The following is a 17,317-nucleotide window of genomic DNA, read 5'->3' as shown; positions in this document are numbered from 1 at the left end:
TTTTGAGAGAGAGAGTAAGAGAGAGAGTGCACGCCTGCATGCGGGAGAGGGGCAGAAAGGGAGGGAGAGAGAATTCCAAGCAGGCTCCACATTGTCAGCGTAGAGCTCATAAACAGTCAGATCATGACCTGAGCCAGAATCAAGAGCCAGACGCTTAACTGACTGAGTCACCCAGGTGCCCCAAGACTTTTTTATTATTTTTAGGTAATCTCTATGCCCAACATGGGGCTTGAATTTACAACCTTGAGATCAAGAGTCACATGCTCCACTAAATGGCCAGCCAGGTGCCCCTACCCCCCCACCTTATTTCTTATTTGGTAACCCTAACAAAGTTGTTTGCATGATATAATTCTCTCCTTATTGACATATTACTTTATTTGTATTTTAAACTGTACTTACCCTATGTGTGCCTGCTTCCCTGCCAGATTAAAATGAAAATCATCCAGAAGACTACTCTCTGTATCTTCCTGGGGTTCTCAAGTGTGTCCAAGGTGGAGACTGTGTTACTGCTTGTCCCCTTGGCTCCTCTGGCAGACTGCTGGCCTGTTACTGAGGCTCACTCACCCTACCTCCCACTGTCCTCTAGAGGCACGGCCCCATGCACCTCAGGTCCTTATCCCTCCCCGCTCTACCCTTTGTTCAAGTTATTACTGTACACAGCATAATACACATTTCCCTATTTGCTATTCTGGAATGACACCACCGCTTCAGATCTGTGTCCTGTGGGAAAGCTCTCTGGTTTAACCCAACCCTTTCAACCATCACACGCAGCCTGCCAGGAGGACAGGCTCTGGACAGTAAGAGGAATTTGGAAGTCTAGTGTCTCACTTAAAAATCTGCACTTAAATTTAACTTACCATGAAGAACACTTCACGATTATCATCTGAATTTTGATTCTAAAAACTAAGAAGTAACTTCCATTTCTTTTGCGAAAAACAAATTTTCTTGCAAACAGGTAAAATTTCGTACCTTTCTTTCCCATTCTGAATTACTGAATGTCTGTCGGCTGTAGTTCTTTCACTGCAGACGTAAGTATTGCGCCGTGTCATTCCACCAGCTGCTGTATTACTCTATAAAAAAGGGGGGCCCATTTTTGTCTTAAACCATTTAGAAATAAGTATAGTACAATGAGAAAAAAATTCTTACCTAAATACACACAATTTAATCCTTATTTTTAAATTTATTTGTAATGCTTATTTATTTTTGAGAAAGAGCACATGTGTGCACATGAATGGGGGAGGGGCAGGGAGAGAGGGAAACAGAATCCGGAGCAGGCTCCAGGCTCCGAGCTGTCAGCACAGAGCCCGACATGGGGCTTGAACCCAGGGACCATGAGATCATGACCTGAGCCGAAGTTTGGACACTTAACTGACAGAGCCACCTAGGTGCCACTGGAGACTGAATTTAAATTGTAGGGCTATGACATGACAAACCAATTTTATGGAATTAGAAAGCCAATAAAAAACCTTTTACAGGATGCCTGGGCAGCTCAGTTAAGGAACCGACTCTGGATTTCGGCTCAGGTCATGATCTCACAGTTCGTGAGTTCTGGCCCCACAGTGGGTTCCGCACTGACAGTGACTGTGGAGTCTGTTTGAGATTCTCTTTCTCCCTCTCTCTGCTCCTCCCCTGCTCACAGGCTCGCGCGTGCTCTCTTGCTCTCTCTCAAAATAAACATTATTAAAAAACAAACAAAAACAAAAACAAAAAACCCTTTCACACAGGGTTTACTCTGATAGAACGCAAGGTCAGAGGATGGAGCAGACAAAACCCTTTGACCTCTGTCATGAGCTCCTATCCCCAGAACAGCACATACAAAAGCCTCCTAAAAGCAGCAGCAGAGCTTCCATGTGGGTCCCTCACTCTGGGGTTGTTTTTTTTTTTTGAGGTAGAGGGAGGGCTGTGTCATTGTTAACTTTGCAGGAAAAAAAAATGTGGTCACAGAATATCCCTCAGACTGTATATTCTCTGCAAATTCTTTCTAGAATTACTTCAGGAGTGCTAAGAATAAGAATTACTATATTAGGTCAGATAGAACACATTTCAATTCACAGAAAAGTTCCTGAAACCGAACAGACTTTAACAAATACTACCTATTTAAAGGGGATTTTGTTAAGGATACGGATTAAGAGATGGACTCAGATCAACAATATAATTTTAGGCAAAGACTAATTTTTCTTCATTTTTTTCCACCTTAAAATTTAGCTAGTACATGCAAAAGCATTTGGCACAGTCCTTGGCACAAGGTAAGGACTTGGTCAAATGTTCTTTATTGTCAGAGCCCTTTGAAGATGCACACCACATCCTTGGCCCCCACATCCCTGGCCCTCAGGCAATCAGATCTCCCAGAGTCCTGCACAGAACCCGTTAGGCATCTTCTGTCTGCGGTTTCTTGTCTGCACTGTCATCATTTGGTTTTATTTCCTCAGACTATGAGGCATTTCTATTTCTCAGGACCTGATACAACCTAAAGCTCAGATGTTTGTGGAATAACCAGAAACAGCCCTTGACACAAAAGATCGGGTCACTAATCTAGTGGGATGGGGTGCAGCAAGAAACCCCTTCAACACAGGTATTGAAAGTGATCTCTACAGGGGGGAGACTGAGCATGGTGGCCCGGTGGGGACAGCACTGCAGGTAGTTGAGAACACAGGAGTAAAATGTCTAGACCACCCTAACCCTACAATCTTAGGAACGCTCTACAGTTTAACAATACTTACACTAGGGACAGTAGAGCTTTTCTTGCGTTCAGGAATGTCAGCCTTATTGGGATTACTTGCATTCCCAAGCATGGGGCTGGCTGGAGCAGTTCCCTTTCCTCCGACAGCACTGCCGCTTGTTTTCCGGGAAGGAATTCCGTCTTCTTTGAGGTCACTATCTGCAGTGCTGGTCTGACTCCTTTTTGGATACGCCACAACTGAAGGAATAGCTGGTCCAGCTAAAATAAAACAGTTTACTTTTTAAAAGCCAGAATATAGTTTTATATTTTAGTCTGTGAAAACCAATGTATCTAATAAGATGACCCAAGACTGCTATCATCTAAGAAAATACAAGACAGTAAAATCCTGTAAGAGATTTCCCACCATGTATATATAATGTCCTTCCTTATACAATGAATTCAATTTTGAAATTTCACTTTTGTCCCTTTCTATTGAAAAATTAAAAAAAAAATTATTAGTAAGTTCGTATAGTATTTGTGCTTCAGAAATACCTTCAGGGAGAGTTGTCCACTGAAACAATCTCTAGAGTGTTACTGTACAAATAACAAACAAACTAAGCAGGTGCATGTGTATCATGGCAGCGTGAACTACTTCACCTGGTACATCTGAGGGAACCTTAGTTATCCTTTTTTGTACACGAGATGCGTTCACCTTTTGGAACAGAACAGTACAGACTTATGGGTCATTACTTCTGAAGTGTTATCCTGGATCTTTTGTAAAGCATTCGGAATCTTCTAGATAAACAGGAATTTGAGTAGACAGGGAAAGGTGACACAGGCAGAGGAAAGCATGTTCCTCATGCAAGCGACAGGGAGGAAAGGCGGCAGAGGTTCCCAATCACACCCCACCCCAGGAGGAGTGTGCCTAGGTACATCCTGGATGGGCAATTAACCGATATCCTACAAAATAGCATCAGGAGAGTCTGATGGCAGCACAGGAAATTTGGAGTTCAAAGCATTTTGGAAATGAACAAACTCATATATAACTCATATATTCATTATGTATACTGTCCAGTGGTCATCTTCAAGAATGGCACCAAATGCTCATCATTTATAGTAGAAGAGACTTTATATGTTAGGTGTACTAAAAAGGGGTTGGGGTGGGGTAGAAGAAAACTACTTTTTGGACAAAATCTAAATGGTAAATCTATTTGGAACTGAATTAAAAGTAAACAAAAGTTTGTTTTTATTTATGGGAGGAAAAAAACTAAGCTTCCAGTTTGGGAAATTTACCACATCAGACAAAGAATTAACCAAGCAAGCGTGATACTACCCTTAACACTTATCTTTCTTTGCAAAATCATGAGGCAGCTAAGGACATCCTGCACTTTCAGGGTTACTGCTGATCTGCTCTGAAACTTGGCTCAGACCGCGTGGTCTCACCAGAGCCACTTGCGTCCGGGGCAAGCTGAGCTCCAACGCACATTTACCACCTGGTTGGTAAATCCGGGCCAACACCAGTCACGCCAGAGCAGTCCTGTCCCGAGGACTGTGTGGACTGCCTTTGCCAGCACAGCCACCTCCTCCACCGTGGCCTCCAGCTCCCTAAACCCTGGTAATCACTGGTCTGGTCTCCATCCCTCATTCTCTCCTTTCCAGAATGTTACATGAATGGAATCAATTTCATAATACCTTTTGAGATTTTTTTCCATTCCGTGTAGTTCCTTTGAGATCTATGCAAATGGTTGCACCTATCAATACTTTGTTCCTTTTTATTGCTGAGTAGTGTTCCGTGATGTGGCTGTCTCACAGAGAAATGTGATTTTTATGTAGTCAAACTTGGTAAACATGTCTTTTCTTTCATAACTATTAGTGTTGGGGTTTCGGTCAGAATGACCGTCACTAGTCCAAGTTACAACGCGAAAAGCAAATTATCTCGTGTTTTCTTTCACTATTTCCATGTTTTTCACATTTCCATCTTCATTCCAAGTGGAACCCACCCTTGTGTAAGATGTGAGAAATGGATACAGATTTATTTTTTTCTGATCACTACCAAACTGCTCCAGTGCCCCAGAGTAATAAGCCAGTGATTCTTTACTTTTTTTCCCCCTAAGACAAAGAACGCTTTGAAAATCAAACGAATATCACCTTTCCTAGAAAAATATGTGCACACATCCCAGGCGTTCACACCTGGGACCCAAATTAAGAACCACAGATAAAAGTTAAGTTATACTTTCATAGAACCAGGCCTATATAAACAGCTGGCATCTGGAAGGAGGAAACAAGGGGAGAAGGAAGAGGAAGGACAAGCTGAAAGCGGGGTTAGCTGTAGGCTTGTCTGCCTTTACTCAGTACCAAGTGAGTGTGCTTTACTAGATGTTGCATTTGGAATTTACCTCATTCTTAGCCCTTAAAACTACACAGCCAGAGGTATAACAAAATCTTTCCTTTGCTGACCACCATCTTCATCCCCATAAAGAACAAAAAACAACAACACAGAATTGGGTGACTTTCTATATATACTTGGATTTCTGGAAATATTCTTTTTATGAAAATTTTTTGGTACTATTTTTTTTTTTTTTTTTTTAAGTAGGCTCCGTGCCCAACATGGGGCTCGAACTCACAATTCTGAGATCAAGAGCTGCGGGCTCCACTAATGGAGCCAACGAGGTGGCTTTCATGAACTTTTTGCTATTAGAGGCTCCAAGAAGGAAGGATCGTTATCATCACACAAAGAGCACTCCCTGAGGCAATCAGTGGGTCAGTGGGCAGAGCCACGGGACCTGGCCCCTGAAGTCCGGGCATGCTGCCACAGGTACTCCCACATCCTTGTAACCCTGGGAGATGTGGTGGGCCCTCTTGATAAAATTGGAGGTTTGGTGAGTGTCTGACACCATGTCTAATGCTCTTCTTAGCTCTAAAATTTTCTGAACTGGGCGAGAAAGGCATTACCAATCCAAACGGAATATATATGCTTACAGAAGAATGAACTCATTAAGATCGTCACTAGAGACAGGAGAAAACTCTATTACCAGGTTTTTCCCCTCCAAGACTTTAGGAATAATTCCCTTTAAACTGGATGGTCCAGAGCAATCTGGATGCATTTTGCTAAATGCCTTGTTGTCTAGAGGTGCTGAAAATCCCTCCTTAACAACTAATCTGAACATGGACAGAAACAGAGACCCAGATCAACACTTGGTTTACAAATGCGATGTGCACAATACCTAGTGTCAGAATGGGTCCTCGGCTCTCAGTTACGTCCTAGAATAGCAGACACGCTCACAGTTTACCGGCAGCTTCAGTACATGGTGCTGCACCAGCCCAGATCACACAGACAGGCGGCACATCAACAGGAAGAGAAACGGACACTGAGCAAAGTGTCATCGCTCCTGGTACAAAGCCAAAGCTATCCACATGGGAATGTTCTGTGCCACCGTCAAGCGCCAAAACTCAAGGTGAAAGAATGAAAGCGGACAAAGTCCAGAGAAGGGAAATGAACTGAACAAAAAATAAATGGGTGTTCCGTGAGAGGATGTATTTTTATAATTTTTTTTAATAATTTTTTTTTAACATTTATTTATTATTGAGAGACAGAGAGACACAGAGCGTGAGCAGGGGAGGGGTAGAGAGAGGGGGAGACACAGAATCCGAAACAGGCTCCGGGTTCTGAGCTGTCAGCACAAAGCCCAATGTGGGGCTCGAACTCACAAACTGTGAGATTATGACCTGAGGCGAAGTCAGTCACTTAACCAACTGAGCCACTCAGGCGTCCCGAGAGGATGTATTTTTATTTTTTTTTAATTTTATTTAAAAAAAAAAAAAATTTAACGTTTATTTATTTTTGACACAGGGAGAGACACAGCATGAACAGGGGAGGGTCAGAGAGAGGGAGACACAGAATCTGAAGCAGGCTCCAGGCTCTGAGCTGTCAGCACAGAGCCCGACGCGGGGCTAGAACTCACGGACCGTGAGATCATGACTTGAGCCGAAGTCGGCCGCTTAACCGACTGAGCCACCCAGGCGCCCCAAGGATGTATTTTTAAAAGTTAGGATCAGGCCAACTGGTCTAGGTTCCTGGATCTTAAAATGCTGGAATTAAAGAAATACCTGCAACATTAACATTCACAGGTTACAGGCGAATAAACACACATCCATGCTAGAGTGTCTGGATTCCAACACAGGGTTGCCTTGAAGGTAGAATAACTGTTAAATTTGGTATCCAACATCTCTTAGGGTCCCGAGTCTCACGAAAAATTCACTTCCATGGTGAATATGTTAAGAGTGAGGGTGTTCAGACACACCAATGGCCATAGTGCACCTGACAATGACCCAGGTCAAAAATTTAAACCAAGTAAGGCAAAATTGGGGTACTATGCATTCTCTATGGCTGGCCACGTGTAGCTACATAAATTTAACTTAAACAAAACTGAAAACCATTTCCCTGGTTCAAGTGCCCAACAGCCAAGTGTAGCTACTGGCTACTCTGTTGGACACCATCGATCCAGAACATTTTCATCACGGCAGAAAGTGCTGGACAATAATGCTCGGGAAAGTAAGTCTGATGCAGAGATGGGGAGGGGAGTGAACAGAGAACCAGAGACTGAAGCGAGAGTCCCAGAGGACTGAATGTACCAAGGAGATCAGAGCCTGGAGATGATCAGGCCAACACTGGCAGGACTGGTAGGAAATAAAAGTCCTGAAGGGAAATCAAGTCACTTTCCCACCCTGACAGGCCTTAAGCAAAAGGATGCTTCCCAATGTTAGGAGGCCTCTTGTGTAAGGGGAGACTCAAGGAAAACACAGTGGAACAGTCTCAAACTTACCATGGTCACTGTATCGCCTCTGCTTCTGGCTGGAAGAAACACTTCTCTGCACCTTGTGGTGAGGAGACTGGCCAGTGCTGTTGTTGAGGTCACTGCTTGGCCTAACCTTAGCAAGTGAGAGATTGCTGCTAGAACTGGAGTCACTAGCATCCAGCTGAGAGAAAATGAGAAGAACAGAGCAAACCACAACACGGACCCAAATGGTACGTTAGGAAACTAAACTTCTCGTAACACATAAACCTCTCACAAACAGTTCATTCACAGATGAAGAAGCACCATGTACAAAAACGACAACCTTACATTTGGGCAGACGTGTTTTTCTGACTGCTGAAAAGCTCATGAAAGGACGGGTATTTATGACCTTTTTAGGCTTTTTCAAATAACGTAAAACACTCTCTATTTACTTCACCTGATACTTTATATCACTTCCAAACCATTAATGGCCACAGGCTAACTTATGATGTTCATGTCTGTGACAACATCCAATGTTACAGTTACCATCTCAAAGTTGAAACAGGCGCTCCTAAAGGTGATAGCAGTTAGGTTCATCCTTTGCAGGCCAATTTCAAAATTACATACCCAATGTTATACATGTTAACAAAATAAACACTAAGAAAAGAGCTTTTGAAACTGATCATTTACATAAAAGTTGTATTAGCTTTTTCCAATTACTCTTACCTCTGAAGATTTTCTTCCCAACAACAAATATGTAGCTGTGATTTCATCATATTTCATTTTACTAAGAGATTCTTGAATTTCTTCTTGTGAATATCCCATTCCCACCATAATATCTAAAAGAAGGGCATAATACAGTTGATGTGTTTTGTCTGGATACGAAATCACTGTGTTAGATATTAAAATAATTTCCTTTACTCGACTCTAAACATCATAGATTTTCTAATTTAAATGGGCGGTTGGTTTACTTCTGAGTAACTAAGGGATAACACAGGAAACTACAGGTGAGTTCCTAATGTGACAAAACAGATAAGCTGACTCATATAACTTATGTTTCGCTTCCCACCGTTCACATCTGAGGTGTATCCATATGAGTCAAAACAGAAGTATGTCACTTGCACACACACAAGCATGGAGGCACAGAGTAATTACCTATTCTCTTCTGGTCTGAGATGTCCAGTTCTGGTTCAACAAATGGTTTAAGTTCATCTTCTTCGTGCCCTGCGTTGATCCACCTGTCCTTCATGATTTGCTGAAAGGTGAACTGTTCATTAGCAGCATAAAATAAAACATGCTAATAACCACAATATTTAGAAAAAATTATTTTCAACATTTCATGGATTACAGCTCAAAAGGTAACTTTAAAAAAATGTTTCTGGGTGCCTGAGTGGCTCAGCCAGTGAACGTCCGACTCTTGTTTTCAGCTCAGTTCATGATATCACAGTCTTGTGAGATCAAGGCTCACAACGGGCTCTGTGCTGACAGCATGGAGCCTGCTTGGGATTCTCTGCCCACCCCCCCCCCCCCGCCCCCGCCAATCCCCTGCATGCTCACGTGTGTGTGGTCCCTCTCTCACTCTCAAAATAAATAAATAAACATTAAAAAAATGTTTTGGGGAACCTGGGTGACTCAGTCCAGTTGGGCGTCCAACTTCAGCTCAGATCTGATTCCACTGTTTGTGAGTTCGAGCCCCATGTTGGGGCTCTGTGCTGACAGCTCAGAGCCTGGAGCCTGCTTCCGATTCTGTGTCTCCCTCTCTCTCTGCCCCTCTCCCACTCTGTCTCTTTCTCTCAAAAATAAATAAACGTTAAAAAAAGCTAAAAAAAAAAAAAAAAAAAAAAAGTTTTAATGCCTCAATTCCTGCTTTAAAAGCCCCAGGGCAGTATTCTCATACAAACCAAGCAAAGTTCTACAAATACCTTAAAGACCCTCCAAAGTTGTTACTTACTTTGCACTTATGCAATTACCTCTAGAGTGCCTCGTTTTATTGGATTTAGCACCAGGAAACGTTTGAGAAGGTTTTCACAGTCTGTGGACATGTAGAAAGGGATTCTGTATTTCCCTCTTAATACTCTTTCTCTCAGTTCCTTTGGGGATGGAGGGAGGAAAGAAAACTAGTGAGTCAACTTTTAGGTTAAAAAAGAACCAGTGAGACCCCATGATACTGACAGATTCTTATAATATCAACCCTCATCATTTTATAAAATCTTTTGCATTCTGAAGAACGTGGATGCAACTGGTTCTAATACCTTTAGGTTCTGTCCGTCAAAGGGGAGCGACCCGCTGACAAGAGTGTAGAGGATGACGCCCAGGCTCCACACGTCCACTTCTGGCCCGTCGTATTTCTTGCCCTGGAAGAGCTCTGGGGCTGCATATGGAGGACTGCCACAAAACGTATCCAGTTTACTGCCAACAGTAAATTCATTGCTAAAACCAAAGTCAGCTATTTTAATGTTCATATCAGCATCTAACAATAGATTTTCGGCCTAGAGGGAAAACATCAAGACAAAAATGAAATTTAACCAAAATATAATTAGAACTGTGATAGAATTAGGCATTTCATAAAAGCTTTCTGTAATGATATCAAGTTAATATATCCTAATGAATAAAATGAGAAAACATTCTTTCTAGAGGAAAAAAAAAAAAACAGCCCTGAAGACAATTAGAATTTCTAATTCTTTTTTTTTTTTTTTAAGTAATTGCCACGCCCAATGTGGGCTCAAACTCACAACCCTGGGACCAAGAGTCAGATGCTCTACTGATTAAGCCAGCCAGGCGCCCAGAATTTCTAGTTTTTTTGAACATTAACAACCAGTAACAGATATGAGGTATAGATTAATTGGCAATAATTTAAACAACCAATGCCCATGATAAAAAACAAAAAAAACAAACAACAACAACCCTTGAAATAGCTTTTCAATTAATAATGATAAACAGCTTTTAAAAAATGAAAACTTGTTTTAAGTGGACAACCATGTTTCATAAAAACTGCCAAAGAGCTGTGCAATGGCTATTACTGGCGAGGGAGAACCTAGGCCTCATAGAAGATACAGAGCCAGCCACTTTCATTTATTTCAACAAACATTTACCACGTGCCAATCACATACCAGGAACAGACATGGTGTCTGGACGTACAATGATGAATAAGATAGATGGGGTCTTGCCCTCAAAGAGCTCATAGGTTGGGGGGGGAAAGGCAGAAAGTCAAGTAGCCACACTCTGACCTGAGTGCCAAGACAGGAGGTGTGGGGAGTTGTGGGCCTAGCACTGAAGGAGCAGAAAGGTCTCCTAGAGGGGCGAAATCAAAGCCACTGCCTGGAGGCTTGGTCAATAGTAGTGGGTGTGTTGGCCCGCAGAATACAGTCTGAAAACCCAGGAGGAAAGATAGGCCATGTTTTACTCAAGAAACTGAAAGACAGTATATGGAAAAGAGGTGCAGGGGATATGGCGATGGCTGAATCACAAAGGGCCAGTTGAGTGACTGGTAGGAAGTTTGAGTTTTCAACCTAATGGCAATGGAAAGCCATTAAAGAGTCACTCAAACAGGAAAGCGACAATGTTATTTGTGTTCTTAAAAGACCACTGTGGTTGTAATGTGTAAAACAGACAGGACAGGGAGAAGCAAGATTGGAAGCAGGGAAGACCAAGCAAGAAGCTAGTGTACAAGATGCTGGTGGTCTAGATGAGAACAGTAGTAACAGGGACAGAGAAGAGTGTGCTCAAGACAGGTTTAGCAAAAGGGCCTGGGGGCTGAGAGGGCAGCAGAGCAAAGGAGACTGAGGCACCGGGGGACACAAGCACCAGAACGAGAGGTGAACATTCTGGGGCACAGATGAAGAAGGCAGGCTGTGGACCTGAGCAGGGGCACAGGTGGTGTGGTCAGACAGCTGGGCACCAGACTGCAGAAGACAGCTCTGGCTGCGGGCATGGATCCAGGACTCGCCAGCATGCAGGTGGCCACTGCAGCTACCAGCGCAGGTGCGAAAGCAGCACGGGTGGGTATGGGAAACAGGGAGGAATGTGGACAATGTTTGGGGAGATATGTGGCAAAGGCAGAGAGAGAAAACGGAGGGTATCTGGAAGGGGACGTGGGGTGAAGAGGTGTTTTGGTGGAAGGTAGTACAGACTTGAGCATGTTTTTGTAAAGGCTGCTGGTGAGGAGCCAGCAGGTAGAGAGGGTGGATGAAGAAACAGGAGTCAGGACCCAGGACCCAGAGGCAGGGCCTGCACGGCCAACCTACTGACCGTAACAACAGGAAGGGGGCATGTGGTACAGCTTACTCTGGGAAACCAAAGGAGTTCCTGCCTGGTGGAAACTAGAAAACCTTATCCTATGCCAAGAGCGAGGGCAGAGGCGAAGGAAGGATGGTGCAGCAGGTCTCCAACGGCACTGCTGTTAACAGAAGACAATGCTGACCAGAGAAACAGAGGGGGCCAGGTGGCGCGGAGGGCATTGTGCACGTGACAGCACACGTCTCGGAGGCCCCCAGCTGTTTGGCAGCATGGTGGTTTTTCTCCAGAGACCAGCTATGAGCTACGTTAACTGAAATGTAAAATATTTTTAATAAACTTCCCACTTCTTTCTTTTTAATACCAAAACCTGATTAAAAGGATCAATTATTATAGGATCTATTTTTTTCTGATTTAATAACACAGTCTAATCTGTGACCACTAGGAAAACCAAGTGCACGCAGATAGAGCACACGCTCACAGCCTAAGGGCCCCGCAACTCACCTTGAGGTCTCTGTGAACAATCCGCTTTTGGTGGCAGTACTGGACTGCAGACACTATCTGCACAGGAGAGACACAAGGTTATTAATCATCATTAAGAAGAAAAGACTCCGTTGATGTTCACACATGCCGAGTACTTAGCGATCACCTGAATGTGTGGATCTCTGAAAATAATTTTCTTGTGCTTTGAGCTTTCCAATTCGGAGAAATTCAGGGGTGAGGGTGAGAAGAGAAGGGTGAGGATGTTTTCGCTGCTCTCTAGTTTTAACTGTAAAGTCTCCTTTGGGACCTACCCCTTGACATTCCAGTTCTTTGGGAATGGTGCCAGGGTCCAACAAATCACCAGGATCTTGAGGACCCTCTTTGTCCCCAGACCCAGGATCGGACGGCTCGGGTGCAAGCTTCCCACACTCATGTAATTAACTCAAAACCAAACTGGCAGTTACAGACTATCAATGGTCAGGCGTCCATCCAGGTCGGGTCTCCTCTGTTAATCATTTCTCTTCCCAGTCAGACTGCTCCTTATAACACTCTCTTCCTTTTAGCTGATGCGGGTGCAAAGACAGCAAAACTTACTTCACCTCTCTGAGGATCAGTTTCCTCTTCCTCAAAGTGGAAGAGTAAATGTTGTAACATATGAACTACAAACTATGGAATGGTTGTGTGCTCCATCGGTCAGGGTCCCTTCCACACTCAGCAAATGGTATGCTTTTATTTAGTCCACTTTGGATTATTCCTGTGATTAGTACTGCTGATTAAACAACTATTTTGCTGAAATTTCACACTTCCGCCTAACTTTTTAAGAAGTCTCCTTTTCTAAATATGAAAGTTTTAGATGCTCATTATAGGAATTTTAGGAAATACAGAAAGGTATATATAAGTACATGACTCATAACATCTCTTGTTGTTTTACTGTATCTGCTTCTAGTCTTTTCGTTGGTATTATGCCTGTGTAACTATGTATGACCACATATACACAAAACTGGGGTTCTAAAGCTTTCTCCAGATCATCATCAGCTTTTAGTTGTAAGCCCCACACACCCACCTACACTGGACATAAACATTCAGAGAGGCTGTTTTTTTTTTTTTTTTTTAAATTTTTTTTCAATGTTTATTTATTTTTGGGACAGAGAGAGACAGAACATGAACGGGGGGGGGGGCAGAGAGAGAAGGAGACACAGAATCGGAAACAGGCTCCAGGCTCCGAGCCATCAGCCCAGAGCCTGACGCGGGGCTCGAGCCCACAGACCGCGAGATCGTGACCTGGCTGAAGTCGGACGCTTAACCGACTGCGCCACCCAGGCGCCCCAGAGAGGCTGTTTTTTAAGGAGGCTCCGCACCCAGTGTGTGGTATGAGCTCACTGAAGAGTCGCATGCTCTACTGATTGAGCCGGCCGGGCACCCCAGGCTGTTTTATCAATTTGCATTTTGGTTCAAAACAAGCATCAAGGAGAAGCTGGACTGGGGTTAGGGTGAGGTGATGCCAAAATCAGGGCTTCACTAAGCAGCTTCATACTTCATAAAGTGAATAGTCACAAGATCAGATCAGATCCACTTATAACCAACAAAGAATAGAAAATTTCTAATGGTAAAATACGGTTTAGAACACTTGTTACCTTGGATTAGCATTTACACTTGTTCTAGTCTGTCTGCATGAAAACTGAGAAAATGACATTGCTTTGTTTTCCCAAGACAAACACGTTTATTGCCTGAAACACAGGTAGAGTTTACTTTCCTTCTGCCTGATCGGATTTTCCCTCTCCCGCCATACTGAGATTCCCCTACAGGTTATTTCCAAACTCTGTTTTTGAACCAGATTTGACCAGATCTCCCATCCTTCCTCAAAGAGATCACAGAACTTCTCCTACCTTAGAACAAGTGAACCTAAAGCCACAACCGCCTGAAAATGGTCAACTTTAAATCACTGCGGTATTTTTTACATTCTTTTAAGCTAGAAACAATTCTTTCTTTAAAAAAAACAAAAACAAAAACTGAGGATCTGTGTGTTTTCCAGATTGAAATATGAACACAAGCCTAATTTGCCTCTAGCCAGACAGGAGACAACAGAGGCAGCAACGTTACCAACCCCCTAAGAAGAAGGTGAGGAAGGAAGATGGAGCCGGGAATCTAGTCTTTCTCTCTGAAAACAACAGAGCTCTTGTTCAAAAGCTTAAAACCACTCAAGCAGTCACTAGGAGGAGAATGGCGAAGGAGACATCACCTGCTAACGGATGTGAAAAGAAAGGCCTATTTCTGACACAAAACATGATCCTACCGAGTGTACTTTTTGTACGGCATACCTTCTTCTTTGCCACAAACAGGAAAACGTATTCAAGTAAGGATGGCTTATAACCTTTTGGAAAGCATGGCTATTCGAATCAGAGCAAAGAGGAAACACCAGTATCTCACTTGATCCTTCCAGGCTTAAGTGAGGGGTCTTAAGGAAATACTAAGGCAAGAAGAAAGAATTACATTAAATTGTAAGCAGTGTAAATCAAGTCATTCGTAGGAAAGGCACATACACTATCTTTCCTGGACAAACTAATAGGTTCCTCAAATAAAGAACTCAGAATTTCTGCAGAAAATTTAAAATAACTGAGCAAGTGCCTCAAGCTTTGGGGTAGTCGATGTCCAAGCCCCTCTGACAAGTGAGACCCCGCCAGGGGGCTGGGTAGAGACGGAAGAAGTGAGGGGCAGTTACAGGGTTAAGCACCGAGCTGCTTCCTTGGAGAAGGTCAGGCTCAAACCTGTTGTTGCTGGCTGGCGCTAAGCAGCCCGCTCCTCACAGTCAACAGACCACATTCACATAAATGTGTGCAAGTTAGACAGATTCATCTGAGTGGGAAGGAACTGAAGTTTTAGGAGGAAAGAAAAAAAAAAATCTTGGCTTTTAAGGGGCCAATTTACAAAAATTAAGAGTACAGTTATGGGAAGGGCCAAACAGGCTTGTCTTGTAATAAAGAGAACCTTGAGCTTCCCTCCACAGACCACAGAATAAAATGATAGGAGAACTGGAAAGTACTTCAAAGTTTATCATCAAGTACAAATTCCAATTTTTGAGCTAGAAAAACTGAGGATATGAGAAGTTAAATAATAGCCAAAAGTTAGTTTCAAATTTTGATATTTAATAGGTTTTAATTCAAAGTATCATTAGTATTTAAGCTTTTAAATTAAATTTAAGGAACAGAAGTTAATCTGAGTAGCAAGTTCTTAACTGTAAATACCAGACTAAGCAAAAGAGGCAACTGTTAAAAGAAATCTGGAAAATCAACTAAAATTGTCTTTCCAAATATTATGAAATCTTTAAAGACTACTGTCTATACCTCTACTGTGGCAACCTTGTGGATAAATAAAACAAAAAAATTAAAGGTTCTGAAACGAGGTTATACTGGCGTCTAAATACAGAACTGATTGATGTCTAGCGAAGTACAGAGTTAATTTAATGTTTTTATTTGTTTTGACAGAGAGAGTGCACGTACATGTGAGTGGGGGAGGGGCAGAGAGAGCAGGAGGGAGGGAGAGAGGGTGAGAGAGAGGGAGAGAGAGGGAGACAGAGAGAGACAGAGAGAGAGAACCCCAAGCAGGATAGAGCCTCATGCGCTCGATCCTAGGAACAGTCAGATCATGACCTGAGCCAAAATCAAGAGTCAGACGCTTAATCGCCTGAGCTCCCCAGGTGCCCCAGTACAGAGTTAGTTTAAAAGCAGTAAAGGGGGTGCCTGGGTGGCGCAGTCAGTTAAACGTCCAACTTCAGCTCAGGTCATGATCTCACAGTTTGTGGATTCAAGCCCCACGTCGAGCTCTGTGCTAACAGCTCAGAACCTGGAGCCTGCTTCTGTTTCTGTGTCTCCCTCTCTCAAAAATAAGAAACATTTAATTAAATGAAGGAAGGAAGGAAGGAAGGAAGGAAGGAAGGAAGGAAGGAAGGAAGGAAGGAAGGAAGGAAGGAAGGAAGGAAGGAAAAAATGCGGTAAAGTATCCTGCTCCTTTTCTGTGTCTATATCAAGGATGGGCAAATCATGGCCTTCAGGCTAAATCTGATCCATCACTTGTAAATAAAGTTTTGCCGGAACACATTCGTTGGAGCATATTCTTTTACAAACTGTCTACATCTGTTTTTGTGCTACAACAGTCAAGTTAAATGGCTGTGACACAGGCTGTGTGGCCCACAAAGCCTGAAATATTTACTCTCTGGCGCTTTACAGAAAGAGTTGCCTGATTTGTAATCTAAAAAAATAGGAGAATATAACGATTAAGAATTTGAGTTTTTGAGTCAGAGGACCTGGGTCTGAATCACTGGCAGGTCTGCTACTTGCCAGATGTCATATTTTGGGCAAATTATTTAATCTTCCTGTGCCCCAGTTTCCTTATCTTTAGCAAATGAGCACAAGACCCCTTAATTCACAAAGGATGCAGCAAGATTCACATTAATGTATATAAAGCACTTATCCCAATATCCAGTAGGTAATGATCCATCAGTAAGTAGTAATTATGATTAATAAAAACAGGGAAGTTAGGTCACCTTTATATTTAAAACCTGCTTATTAAAATGAGCGTGTCTTTGGGGCACCTGGGTGGCTCAGTCAGTTAAGCATCCGACTTCGGCTCAGGTCATGATCTCACGGTCCGTGGGTTCGAGCCCCGCGTCGGGCTCTGTGCTGCCAACACAGATCCTAGGGCCTAGAGCCTGCTTCGGCTCCTCTGTCCCTCTCTCTCTTTGCCCCTTCCCAGCTCGTTCTCTCCCTCTCCCTCTCCCTCTCTCAAAATAAATAAATAAACTTTTAAAATAAAATGAATGTGTCTTTGAAGAGCAGGGTGAAGACAAAACTAATAATGAACTGTGGGACTGTGATACTCCTCTTGCTAAAAACCGGGAGATGGTTTTAATTAATGCAATCATAAGTGTTTTGAAAGACTAGATTTTTGAGGCTCAACTGTCAAAAGTAAGGTTAAGCATGAGACTAAAATTCTGATAAAGGTAGAAATAGAACCCACAGTCATTTCTAGCACAGTGCCTTAGGCATGAAAGGCACTTAATGAATTTTTGTTGACCCGAATGGCCAACCCCCTGCTCCATCCAATGGGACTTATAAGCATTTATTGAGGCAAACACTCTTTGCTTCAGGGTTTAAGCAAGATAACTTTATTA

General features: G+C 42.9%; 1 protein-coding gene across 11 annotated transcripts in view; it reads right to left on the bottom strand.

Annotated features, from left to right (window-relative positions):
- MARK3 (microtubule affinity regulating kinase 3) overlaps window positions 1–17,317 on the bottom strand; it is a 113,482-nt gene that overhangs the window by 17,021 nt on the left and 79,144 nt on the right. For 8 of the 11 annotated variants that reach the window (XM_023256094.2, XM_023256096.2, XM_023256095.2 and 5 more), the window contains 8 exons: window positions 12,172–12,228; window positions 9,687–9,923; window positions 9,405–9,524; window positions 8,590–8,689; window positions 8,161–8,273; window positions 7,483–7,636; window positions 2,721–2,938; window positions 970–1,070 (listed from right to left, as the gene is read on the bottom strand). In XM_023256094.2, coding sequence (XP_023111862.1) covers window positions 970–1,070; window positions 2,721–2,938; window positions 7,483–7,636; window positions 8,161–8,273; window positions 8,590–8,689; window positions 9,405–9,524; window positions 9,687–9,923; window positions 12,172–12,228 — 1,100 coding nt within the window. The remainder of the gene's footprint in view (window positions 1–969; window positions 1,071–2,720; window positions 2,939–7,482; window positions 7,637–8,160; window positions 8,274–8,589; window positions 8,690–9,404; window positions 9,525–9,686; window positions 9,924–12,171; window positions 12,229–17,317) is intronic. The other 3 variants (XM_023256097.2, XM_023256100.2, XM_023256101.2) reach the window with 2 other exon arrangements.

Source organism: Felis catus, chromosome B3 (genome assembly GCF_018350175.1).
Source record: "Felis catus isolate Fca126 chromosome B3, F.catus_Fca126_mat1.0, whole genome shotgun sequence".
NCBI classification, from domain to species: domain Eukaryota; kingdom Metazoa; phylum Chordata; class Mammalia; order Carnivora; family Felidae; genus Felis; species Felis catus.
Note: the sequence above shows the minus strand (reverse complement) of the source record. Positions and strands in the feature narration are given on the sequence as shown.